The 12343-nt window shown below is 48.6% G+C and overlaps 1 protein-coding gene across 2 annotated transcripts in view; it reads left to right on the forward strand.

The window, feature by feature from the left end:
• Positions 1–12343, forward strand: part of Afap1l2 (actin filament associated protein 1 like 2) — a 90860-nt gene that overhangs the window by 72743 nt on the left and 5774 nt on the right. For both annotated transcript variants that reach the window (XM_090345801.1, XM_090345802.1), the window contains 9 exons: positions 251–456; positions 1784–1963; positions 5001–5090; positions 6440–6524; positions 7010–7114; positions 8698–8909; positions 10627–10772; positions 11471–11582; positions 12056–12301. In XM_090345801.1, coding sequence (XP_090201927.1) covers positions 251–456; positions 1784–1963; positions 5001–5090; positions 6440–6524; positions 7010–7114; positions 8698–8909; positions 10627–10772; positions 11471–11582; positions 12056–12301 — 1382 coding nt within the window. The remainder of the gene's footprint in view (positions 1–250; positions 457–1783; positions 1964–5000; positions 5091–6439; positions 6525–7009; positions 7115–8697; positions 8910–10626; positions 10773–11470; positions 11583–12055; positions 12302–12343) is intronic.

Consider the following 12343-nt stretch of genomic DNA (forward strand, 5'->3'; position numbering starts at 1 on the left):
TCACTGAAGAAGCTTTTCCAAGGGGATCAGGGAAGAAAGCAAACTGTGGTCCTGGATTGAAGTCTGTTTCCAAGGGCATGGCGGGGGTGGGGGGAGGGGCAGGTAAGTGGTGGCCTGAGACCCTTTGGCTGGATCCTGGTTGCTGCTTGCTTTCCTTCCCCTTGTCACTTATCCAGAATCCCATCCCCCCACCTCTGCCCATCTCTCCCCTAGCCTGATGGGGCCCTGACTGAGTGGGTCTTCCTTGCAGAGGATGGCGAGGCAGTGAGCAGCTCTTACGAGTCCTACGATGAAGAGGAGAGTGGCAAGGGCAAGTCCACCCCCTACCAGTGGCCCTCCCCAGAGGCCAGCATTGAACTGATGCGAGATGCCCGAATCTGTGCCTTCCTATGGCGCAAGAAGTGGCTGGGCCAGTGGGCTAAGCAGCTCTGTGTGATCAGAGACACCAGGCTCCTGGTTAGTGCCAATCTTCTTCCCTTGGAGGGGTGTGTGTGTGTGTTTCCTGATATTATATGGGGTGGGGGAAGGTTAGAGTTTTTTGATATTAGAAGATCTTTAACTTCTCCCTAATTTGAAATTATATGTGGATTTTTCTCTGAGTAGAAAAATGTGGCTTTTCTGAATTCACAAGATCCAGTTGTTTTTAAGTTCTCAAAGGAGGCATATCCTTACCACCCCATTTCACATACCTTTTTTCTTGAGAATGAGACATTTTTCTGCCCCTGGTCTTTCTTCACGTGTGGCCTCCCAGTGGCTCCTGTAGCCCAGCCTTCAGACCCAAGTCTTGCTACTGCTTTGTCCTGGGCAACATGAGAACCGTAGGAATCTCTCAGGAGCTGAGGGACTCTGAACTGTGGATTAAAAGCCAAGACCTCTGGAGAAAGTAGAGATATTATTCTGGTAACAATCCCATTTCCTGGCATTTGAAATTACAATTCACAGTTCTGAGCCGGGTATGGTTGGCTACGGGCCTGCAATTTTGACTACTTGCGAGAGTCAGGCAAGAGGATCACTTTCAAAAACAAGCCAATTTTCACGTCTATGCTCTGATGTAAAGCTCCATGAGATTAGCACATACTTCCTTTTTTCTCTAGTCACGATGTATTCTACTTTGTGGAATGTTATTTCTGGTGATCCAGTCGAGAAATCCTCTACGGACCCCATTTTCAATAAAACACTGAGAGGCAATGTATTTTCCCTGGTGGAAGCAGAGGATCCCTTCCTTTCTTTGCTAACAAAAGCATCAAGTAGGCCAATCCTTTGGTGGGAAAGCTGGACAATAAATGAAGGCAGGTGGAGATGTGGTAAAAGTTCACTCTGCCTTGGAGACATGAGTGCTGTTCCCCAGGAGACCATAGTCTATGGCCACATGACCCTGACAATGGCACACTTCTTGAGAAATGTGTTGTTAAGTGAAGCCATCACTGTGTGAACACTGTAGTGTGTACTGATACACTGTGATTATGTCTAATGATGTAGTATACGGAAATACAATCTGTTATTGACCAGAGCATCATTAAGTGTCATTTGGATGAGTAGGGTCTTGGGACATCGCTGGCTGAGGCTGAGGAGAAGGGGTCTTGAAGGTGTGAGGTTGAGCTGACAGCAGGAATAGGAGTTACTGGGGTCTAGAGTGGAGCATCAGGACTTGCTTTAAGGTGTCCAGCTTTTTGGTTTGGGAATGAAGCCAGGTTTTCAGGGAGTATTTCAGTGGTAAGGTTCCCCTCCTTCACAGGATCTGAGTGGCCTGGCCCCTGGCAAAGCACTATGCATTCTCTTCCAGTGCTACAAATCCTCCAAAGACCACAACCCTCAGCTGGACGTGAACTTGCTGGGCAGCAGTGTGGTGCACAAAGAGAAGCAGGTGAGGAAGAAGGAGCACAAGCTGAAGATTACACCAATGAACGCCGATGTGATTGTGCTGGGTCTGCAGAGCAAGGACCAAGCCGAGCAATGGCTCCGGGTAAGGACAGGCAGAGGACACCAGGGCGCTGTGCTTTGGGAAGTTTCCTCCAGAGGTCTCTGCAAGGCACTTCTGGATTTCCAGCTTCTTCTGAAGGGGCAGATGAGGTGGACTCAGGGCCCAGGGCCCAGCGTCCTTCCATGTTCAAGGTTTCCTGTTCATGGTCCATGTTCCATGTTCATGGTGATTGGTGTAAAGCAAACAGATTTAGTTGCCTTCCGATCCAAATCCTCAAAGGCAGAGATTTGGGGGGTGGTTGGAGTGCACTTGACTTTTGGGTTCTGGTAAGTGGTCACCAGCTTCGTATTAAACAGGAATTGGTGTCACTGTAGCTGTGACCTGTTTCCCATGGACCACAGGCTTCAAGGGATTTACTCAGAAGTAGCTCCGCAAAGTTAATGCTCCTATTTTAGAGGACTGGAGGCCAGAAATGACTGGTCAAGGTTACCTGGCAAGAGATTGGAAGCAGAGGATTCTTTCACCATGTAGTGGGTTCTTTAATCACCTGGGCAGCTGTACCATCCCTTACCCAGGGATGATGAAGCCTTAAGGAGGAGCTTACCACATGTTAAACATGAATGCGAGGATTCCAGAAGATATAAAATTTGTACCAAGACAGGGCTAGTCATTCTGGAGGGGTCTCAAACCCCAGTGGTGTCCCTGATGAGATCAGTGAGAGCCAGAGCTATCCACTCCCTCCTTCTTGCTACTCCACCACTGCAACCACATTGACGCATTTGCAGCTTTTTACCCACCCTCACCCCCGCCAGGTCAGCTAAACATAGCCATTGTGGCAAGCCTGTCCAAAATGGCCCCGTGTCTCCTTATTAAAGAATGACTGGAAATGGTAACCTGCCTGAGGCACTGGCTGCCTCAAGTGCCAAGTATCCCAAGATCTGGAGCAGGTGAGCTGTTTTTGTGAAACCACTAAATATTTTTTGAGGAGCCACAAACTGTCTGGAGGATTCTGGTGAAATGAAACTTCTAGGAGGATCTTATAGCTCCATTGACCCTTACTGCAAATTTTCAAGTGGTTAGACTTCTGTAATATAGAACACGAGAGACCACTGCACAGGCAGGTTTGTGGTTGGACACATTCTTGACAGATTGTTAGCTCTGAGAGACAAAGCCTGGCATTTGGGAGCAAAGGTTCTGGCTTCAAATCTTGACTTCACCACTTTTTCGCTGAGTATTCTGTGGTTGGTTGCTTAATGGCTACAAGCCCTCACTCAGTTCAGTGTTGTTAGGTAAGTGCTGAGTATTTGAGATTAGCCCAGCATGGGTCAAAGAATGTAAGGGGCTGGTCTGCGGCTCCTGAACCAAGTAGGAGCAAGGGATGTTCAGCTTGTCTCTTGTCTACGTCTCCCCTTTGACTTCTACTACTCTACTCCTTTCTACTCTCATCTACTGTGCCCACACATGTACACATTCCTATTGGACAATGCAAACATGTGTGTGTGTGTGTATGCAAAGTTGGTACATGTTTGTGCACACACTTGCATGTGTAGATATATGTTCATACATGGCATGTGTGTACTCATGTGTGCACATATACTGAATGCACACTGCTCCTGCTCCTGATTTCCAGCATTGTTCCTTTGGCTGCTCACTCATACTTACCTGTTCTTGACCCAGAGAACATTCCCAAATTCTCACATTCTTTCCTCCAGACCCCCGGCCCTAACACCCATGCTAGTAGCTTCAAAGACAAAAATGCATTCAGAAGCCACAGCCTTGCTGTTCTAGCCTGCAATGAAGACATCTTTTTCCATCCTGGTCAGAAGGATTTAGTTCTGGTATTGGCTGCCCATCCCTGCAGTGTGGCTCAGCGGGCCTGAGGATCCCTGAAATCTGCAAAGCTCTCCATCTTAGTGTGGCCTCTGTCTGCCAATTCATCACACGCCAGGTCGAGGCTGTGGCTGGTAGGAGACAGTAGATGGAAGATGCTGAGGACAGATTGGGAATCTGAGAAAAGGAAAGCAGGGCATTTTCCAGGGGAAAAAATACAGAAAAACCCACACTCATGAACCTCAGCTTAGCTAAGTGATGCTGCTTGCCCCAGGCAGGATTTCTGCATATTCAAGCCCAGTAAAGTCAGGAATGACATACCTTGTCTTGTGCCAAGTACTTGACACAGACCCTCATGGCCCTGTGGATGTGCTGCCCATCTTCCAGACGTGGCAGCTGAGCCCAAGCTCACACAGCTAGTCCAGTGACCAGTACCTATCCCCTTCTTACGACATTACTTTTGCATGTTCTTCATCCGCCAAGGTCAGTCAAAGAAATGTGAAATGCCTCATATCTTCTTTCCCATAGCTCTTCTTTTTCATTTGGTTATCCTGATTTTAAAGACATGTCCAGAAATGACTATAGGCAGAAACGGAAAGGGAGGGCTCTGAAGTCATGCTCAACTGCCTCTATGTCTCCAATGGGCTTCTGGGAGGTGTGTGTGTGTGTGTGTGTGTGGCTGACCTGGGCTGTTTCCCTCTGGGAGTCCCCAAGGGATCCCAAGAGGCCCCCTGGCTCAGAAGGAGCCTGTGTGCATTGCTGTTCAGTGAGGTCAGAGCTGTCTCTGACCTCTGTGATCCCAGCCCAGGCCTCGGGGGCCAGTTAAAGACTCCTTCCCGGAGGAAGATGGATTGGATGATAGGAGATCACTCTTCAAGGCGCTTTGCAGGCGCCATGCACAAGCAGCATGGAGACCCCATAGTGAGCCAGGACCCCATCCCACCCTGCCCCCAAGCCAGGGAAATATCAGCAAATGCAGATCTTCCACAGCACAGCCCCAAGCTCATGGAGCTGAGAACTGACTGCTCTGCCCATCTGTGGGCTTGCTTGCAAAGGTCTCATTTCCCATGCATGGAACATAAGGGGCCTTAACAAAGTGCCTGAGTCTCAAGACCTTTCTATGGTGGCCTGCCCTATAGGTGTACCCCATGATCACATGTCCCTTAGAAGCAGTGCATCTTCTCCTTTCCTCCACCCCCTCTCCTCTGGCCTCAGGAGGGCCTGATGACGGCCTATTCTCTCTCTTTAGGTCATCCAGGAGGTCAGTGGCCTCTCTTCTGAAGGAGCAGCAGAGGGGAACCAGTACACTCCAGATGCCCAGCGCCTGAGCTGTCAGAAAGTAAGGTTCTGCACTACCTGGAGGGAAAGTTCAATTCATTTGCTATGGAAAAATTCAGAGTATAAAATTGGGAGCCTCACTTAAGGGGGAAAAAGCATTTAGCCCAACTAATAAGAAATATAGAATGTGTGGATGTGGGTAGTAATATTTGCTTGGCAGGAAAATGGATGAAATGGATATAGACCTAAACTATTTGCTTGTTGGAACTTGGGGGTGGGGGAAATTATTGGGGCAAAAGTCACAAGGGGCAAAGGGACACAGTTAAGGAAATTGGGTTCCATGGCATTGCCTGTGGGAATTGAGAGAGTGACTCCTTCCTACCAGTCTGGCAGTAGGTACCATGAACAGAACAGCTGGAGAGTCCGGGTATCCTTGGGTCTATCACTGTTGGGGAGGAGTGCAAGAGGGCACCCATGGGTTGGAGGACACTCTTTGTTTTCTGGGCATCCATGAGTACCTGGAGTACCTGAAGTAGTGCCCATAACCTTGCCAAATGGCATAAAGAAAGGCTGGTGCTTTTGTGATCTCATTCATTACTTGATCACTAAAAGGAAAACAGAAGTTGGAGTGAGCTCAGATCTCCTTTCCATTGGCCTGACAAGGAGAGTCCTCCCTGCAGACACAGCAGCGGGGATTATTAGCCAGGCTCTACCAGCCCTGGTTCTGGCCTCGGGCTGCGCAGTGGTTGGGTTGTGGGCCTGTTTCCTGGCCATCTGGTATAAGTGGTTCTTTAGAAGTTTGCCTGAAACATTCTGAATGCCTCACAATTCACCAGCAGCGGCTGCACTTACTCAGATACCGTGCTTGTCCCCAGCAACCCCTTACCAACAGCAATGTTATTTCCATGTGACCCACGGGCTCAGAGAGGCTCAGAAAGGCTCTGTCTACTCACACTGGCTAGTCTGGCCAGGGGTTGCTCGAGCTGTGTTGGGAGTCATCTCAGACTCCATGCAGATGGGCCAACGCTTCCCTGACAGCATCCCCTGTGTTGTTAGTACAGTCAGCTCTCTTTACCTGTCTCCACTGGGGACAATGCTGCCCACCTGTCCTTCTCACAAGCCAGCAGGCCTGTTACATATGGTTGTGGTACATGTGAAGCATGCTTGGTAGACTGGACAAGAGAATTGCTCTTGTAGCGGGTTAGGAAACATGGAGAAGGTAGACATTGCGGAAAGTCCCAGAGGAAGTTTTGGCCATGTTGTCCCACCATTGTCCTGGATTTGTGCTAGTGGGGTTTGATTAGGTGACTCTGGCGTACCGCCAAGAGCTGTCTATTTTCCCTTCAATGAGAATGGGCGATCATGACGGTTCCCAGCCAGTGACTCCATTCATCTCTCTTTTATCTGCAGCCAGAGGTAACTGAGAAGTACTTGTCAGCTGCAGAGTACGGAACTGCTGCAGATGGCCACCCCGAGGTGCCAGAGAATAAAGATGGTAATAACGTCATGCCTCTCATGGTTGGGAAAGTGACAGGATTCCAGGGTGTGAAACTTAGCTATCTGGGCATAATGGATTTGGTAGCTGATTCTAACATGACCTCTACCTTATATTCTACCTAGAGATATCACAGCTTATAGATCCTGGGGGGAAAACAAAGAAGAGAAGGCCAAATTGCAAAATTCTGTAAAAAATTAATAGGCTACTCTTATTTCCCAACCTTATTTCAAATCCCTTTAAGCCAGTACAGTCTGTAAGGATTCTCAAATGTTCACCTGTTCTGTAAGACCCCCCTTAAAGATGAGACTTAGGAGAAAGCTAACGCTGGCTTGAGAAGCAGACGTGTGTGTGTGTGTGTGTGTGTGTGTGTGTGTGTGTGTGTGTGTGTGTAGGTGAGGAGGGGTGGGTGGGTGTACAGGGGATGAGTTTGCCTGTGAGTAGGCTGTGTGCAAAGCTGATTGCTTTCGCTCTCATCACGACAGTGAAGAAGAAAAGTTCTGCTGGCCTCAAGTTGAGTAACCTAATGAACCTGGGCCGGAAGAAATCCACCTCACTGGAGCCCACAGAGAGGTCACTGGAGACATCAAGTAAGAATCGTAACCACAACTCCAGGGGTTTCTTCAGGGGGATGGAGCCTTGTCTCCAGGAGGATAAAAGAAGAGGGCATCAGCTGGCTTTTAACATGTCTAGGGATGGACAGTTGCCAAACCTCGGAGTTGGTTTTGTCCTCACTGTAAACCATCCTTTTTTCTTTTTGTTTTTTGCTAGTCCGGGGGCTTGAACTCAAGGCCTGAGCACTGTTCTTGGGATTTCTCAAAAACTGGTGCTCTGCCACTTGAGCCACAGCACCACTTCCAGCTTTTTCTATATATGGGATATGGAGGCCTGGCCTCTATAAGTCATTCTTAATGCTAAATCAAACCCTGCCTTGCTGCAATGTTTGGTACTTTGTAGAAACTAGGGATGACTGATGGATATCTCATTGAAATGTGTTCATTTTTATGCTTGGGTTTTACTGTGTTGTTGTGCCAGTACTTGGACCTGAACTCAGGGGCTTATCTATTTTTTATTATGTTCAAAACTTGTACTCTACCAATTGATTCACACCTATACTCGCAGTTTTCTGGTGGTTTTGTAGACAAGAGTCTCATAGACTTTCCTGCCTGGGTGGCTTTGAACCACAGTCCTTAGATCTCAGCCTTCTGAGTAGCTAGGATTGCAGGAGTAAGCCACCAGAGCCTGGCTTCCTAATGAACTTTTAGAAGTGCTGTCATTTAATCTTCTGTGAGATATTGCAGACAGAGCAGAGTTGAGGGAGGGGGTGGTGACAAGTAGATGAAAGGAACTACACCCATCCTGGGCCATCTTCAGAACATTCCCCAGTGACGTGAAGAGCTGTTCCTGCTCTTTAGTCAAAGGTGAGCGGGTAGGCCTGAGCCCTGAAGGATAGGGAGAAGACTGAGGAAGCTCAAACAGTACTTGTGGGTCAACACAAAGCCTCTGAGATGGGAGCCATCACAGTGAGAAACCCACAAGACTGGTTCACAGGGCGTGTGTAGTATTGGTAGGCCATCAGAGGTCACTTGTGCCACCCTCAGTTCTGCTTGAGGAAATGTGTCAGGAGGGAACACAAAGGACAACCTTTGGCTTTATTTTGCTCAAGGCTGGAGCTCTACCACTTGAGCCCCATCTATATGTCTGACTTTCTGATGGGAGATAAAACATAATGAATTTTTCTGTCTAGGCTGCCTTTAAACCTCCATCCTCAGACCTTAGCCTTGTGAGTAGGTTAGATTACAGATGTGAGTCTCTGACTGCCCCGCTTTTGAGCCACGGTATCTGCAGAGAGAAGTAGATTGTTTTCTAGATCAGACCAGGCCCAGTGAGTATATGTACAGAGCAGAGGCTCTCTCACCCAGGCCTTATGTCCATAGCTGCACTTGCTCTAACCTGCAGTGCCATTGTGGCAGGAAGCTTACCCGGCCTGAGCCTCTTGGATGCAAGGTCAATCCTGAAGCCCATTTCCTCAGTTTCCCTGACAGCCTTTCCATTCCAGCCTCATCCTCTCCCTTACACAGAGATGAATCTCCATCTAAGGGTGCAGCCCCTCCCTGCAGCCCTACCCCCTTCCATGGCCTCATCTCTCCTGCCTCTGCATGCTCTCTTACAGGTTATCTGAATGTGCTGGTCAACAGTCAGTGGAAGTCCCGCTGGTGCTCTGTCAGGGACAATCACCTACACTTCTACCAGGACCGGAACCGGAGCAAGGTAGCTCAGCAGCCGCTCAGCCTGCTGGGCTGTGAGGTGGTCCCAGACCCGAACCCTGACCACCTCTACTCCTTCCGCATCCTCCATAATGGTGAGGAGCTGGCCAAGCTGGAGGTAAGCTAGCCAGTGAGGGAGACAGGAGGGGCAGCCAAGGCGTAGAGGACATGACCCTCAGGTCCAAGTATTGAGAAATGTACTCCTACTGAGAATCAGTGTAGACACCCATTATTTTTACTTCCTCTGGCCTGCAATTGTTTGCATTTTTTAAAAGTGTTCATTCCTCTTCTGACCTCAGGGTGGTTGTGTTATAGGAATGGGACAATGAGTTATTTCCTGCACTTAGGGCAGTTGAGAGTATTTATAACCCCGAGAGACGCCAGCGCAGCTTTGGGGGTTCTGATGGGTGCCATTTAGTTTGCTGACATCAGCCAGAAGAACTTCAAGGTCCCCGCATATAAAAATGACTAGTGTCATAACTTAGATGGCTGGTAGGATTAGCTCTGATACAATTACGTTTATCCTGTGCCCTACCCTTTGTGTGATAGGCTGTTACATTTGCAAAAACAAGAAGTGACATAATTCCTTGTAATAAGCCCCACAGGCGGAGCCCAGTTTGCTTGTGTGTACTCACCCATTAACTCCTGCTCACTCAGTCCTTTTTCCTGGGGTCTTCCTCCAGATTTTGCTCCAATACTGCCCTCTGGTGGCTAGCACATCCATAACATAGCTACCCAGGGACCAGCTTGTATTCTCCCATTCATTTGCCAAATAGCAAGCAAGCACATCTATTCAATGCTATAACAACATGGAAGAACAGACAGCGATGTTTTCTATCCTCATGACACCTATGTTTTATGCTATTCTGCTAATTACCAAGTTGACTGTTTCGTTACATGGCTAGAAGGGAATGGGATGAGAGCTTTGGATGTGTTCTGGGGAGTTGCCTAGGATAAGGCTGGGTGAAAAGGGCAGGATTGGATTTCATTAAGAATTTCAAGAGAGGTGACATGCTCAGATTTGGATTTTAAGACATTTCCTTGAATTACTGGGTGGCAGATGGATAAAAAAGGCAGAATAAGACCTTGAAGAAGGGGCAATTCCAAGCCATTGGTGGCCTGAACTAAGGGTTTCCCATGAGAAGTGGTACTTAGACATCGAGTGAAAATACGTGGAAGGGGAAGACCACTGGAATGTCAAATCCAGCTTCTCTGATTAAGAGGAAGTGACCTAAAGTGTGACAGTGTTGCATGGCCCAATGCCAACCAGTAGCCTGCTTTCCTCATGGAAACAGGCCTGTGGCTTTTAGAGAACTCTGTTTTTATTTCTTGTCATGAAGGCAAAACCAATGTAGGTGTTTTAGTAGAAATTCTCAATTTAGGCATGTTAGAAAGCATTGTCATCTAGAAAGAAACAAACACCAAATTCAGTGGGATTTTGAAAATTTAACAGAGCGATTTGACCTATAGAAGGTCAATTGACATCATTTTAAAAAATGAATTTGAAGCTGGGCTCATGCCTGTAATCCTAGCTACTCAGGAGGCTGAGATCTGAGGATCAAGGTTCGAAGCCAGCCCAGGGAACTAAAGAACGTGAGGCTCTTACCTCCAATTAACCACTAGAAAACGGGAAGTGGGGCTGAGGCTCAAGTGAATGGGATATGTTGTTGAATGTGAGGGAGACTAATCCAGGCTGTGCCAAAGACTTGACACAATCAAGTTCCAGATCTGGCGGTAGAGTGCTGGGTCTGGTGGGAGTCATACTGGTGTTCTCTCAGGGACAATCACTTCTGCTTGCTCTGGCCTTGCTCATATCTCTCTTGGTCTCCTTCCAGGCCAAGTCTTCCGAGGAGATGGGCCACTGGCTAGGCCTCTTGCTGTCTGAATCAGGCTCCAAGACAGATCCAGAAGAGTTCACCTATGACTATGTGGATGCTGAGAGGGTTTCCTGTATTGTGAGTGCTGCCAAAACCTCTCTCTTGTGAGTATGAAGCGTCTCTATCTTTCACTCTCCCAATATAGCCATGCTTGTAGACTCTATCCTCAGACAAGCCTCTGCGAGGGAGACTGACTTCTAATGAGGGAGAGCCCAAGGCTCAGTCCCACTCTGTCCAGCAGGAAGTAAGGCAAAGTCCAAGAGTAAGGAACAGCCCTCAGGAAAGCCCACAAGTGCCACAAAGAGCTGAGCCAGGCTCTGGGGCTAGCTATGTTCATAGGGCAGAGACCCTTTCCTGGGCCTCACTGAGTCTCCAGCAGAACCAGGAGCAAACTGGAGTTCCAGGAGAAACTTCTTGGGGTAGTGAACCAAACCCAGTGCCGATGAATGCTGGCTGAGCCACTATAACAGGATCCATTTTCTCCTGAACCAAACAGGGATGGTATCTAGTCTGTTGTGTCCTTAGGTAAATCATGGGGGTGAAATGAGAAAGGATATGTGGCTGTTGCTAGGAGGATCCTGGAAGGGAGGAATCTGGAGCAGATAGGCACAGGATGCAGAGTGGAGGTTGGTCAGGGGGGGGGGGTCTTTTTTGTAGAAACCTGACTTAAATAGTTCTATGAAAAAGGTTCTGAGAAGAAAGAGATTACTTTTAAGACTATGGAGGCAGATGTTCACCTCAGGCCTGTCTCCTACCCTGTCCTTGAGGCTTCATGCCTTCTGTGCTCTACCCTGTCTTCCAGACTGATGCAGAGGAAATTCTCTGAGCCCAACACATACATTGATGGTCTGCCCAGCCGGGACTTCCAGGAGGAGCTGTATGATGATGTGGAGATGTCGGAGCTGACAGCTGCAGTAAGGACAGCACACAGCGGTCCAAGGCTATCCGATCTCTCTCCCACTAGAACTCCACACCAGAGCTAGTCAGCTGGTTACCCGCGGGGCCACCGACGCAGACACCTAGGCACAGAAATTCTATCTTTTGTGTGACACTATGCATTTGGCTTGGAGACTAGATAAAACCATGCATTGGCTGCCCTGATTTAATATGGAGACTGAGGGTAGAGACATCATCAGCTTTCAAGATCTAGATTGATGGCTGAGATGGACAGCCATGAAACCCTCATACAGCAAGCACTCCAGGACCAGATCTCACACCTTTCCCAAAGGCTCCACCCTCTCCCTCTTTACAAAGTAGAAACAAGGTTCAGGGGGGCTCTCCCAGAGGAAGAATGTCCCTGGAAATGCCAGTATAGGCTGGTGCCCTGTCCACAACTAAGAGAGTAGAGATCATCACAAATGCCATCTGACTCTTCTGTCATCTGCAGGTAGAACCTGCTGGGGAAGCTGCCCCTGCCATTGATGCCACTACTGAGAGTGAGCTTGATCGAGTTTACCTGGACCTCACGCCAGTCAAGTCCTTCCTGTACAGCCCCAGCGGGGCACAGGCGCGAGCCATCTCCCCTCTATCACCATACCTGGAGCACCTGGCTGATGGCCTTCCTGTAGACCCAGGTCCAGGCCTCCCCCCAGATGAACTCTGCAGGAACTCTCCAGAGAACTCAGCAGGCCAGGTACAGGCCATCCTCTCAGCTGATAAACCCTGCTTCTTCCCG

The sequence above is a fragment of the Megascapheus bottae genome, chromosome 15, assembly GCF_031878675.1.
Source record: "Megascapheus bottae isolate mThoBot1 chromosome 15, mThoBot2.hap1, whole genome shotgun sequence".
Taxonomy (NCBI): Eukaryota; Metazoa; Chordata; class Mammalia; order Rodentia; family Geomyidae; genus Megascapheus; species Megascapheus bottae.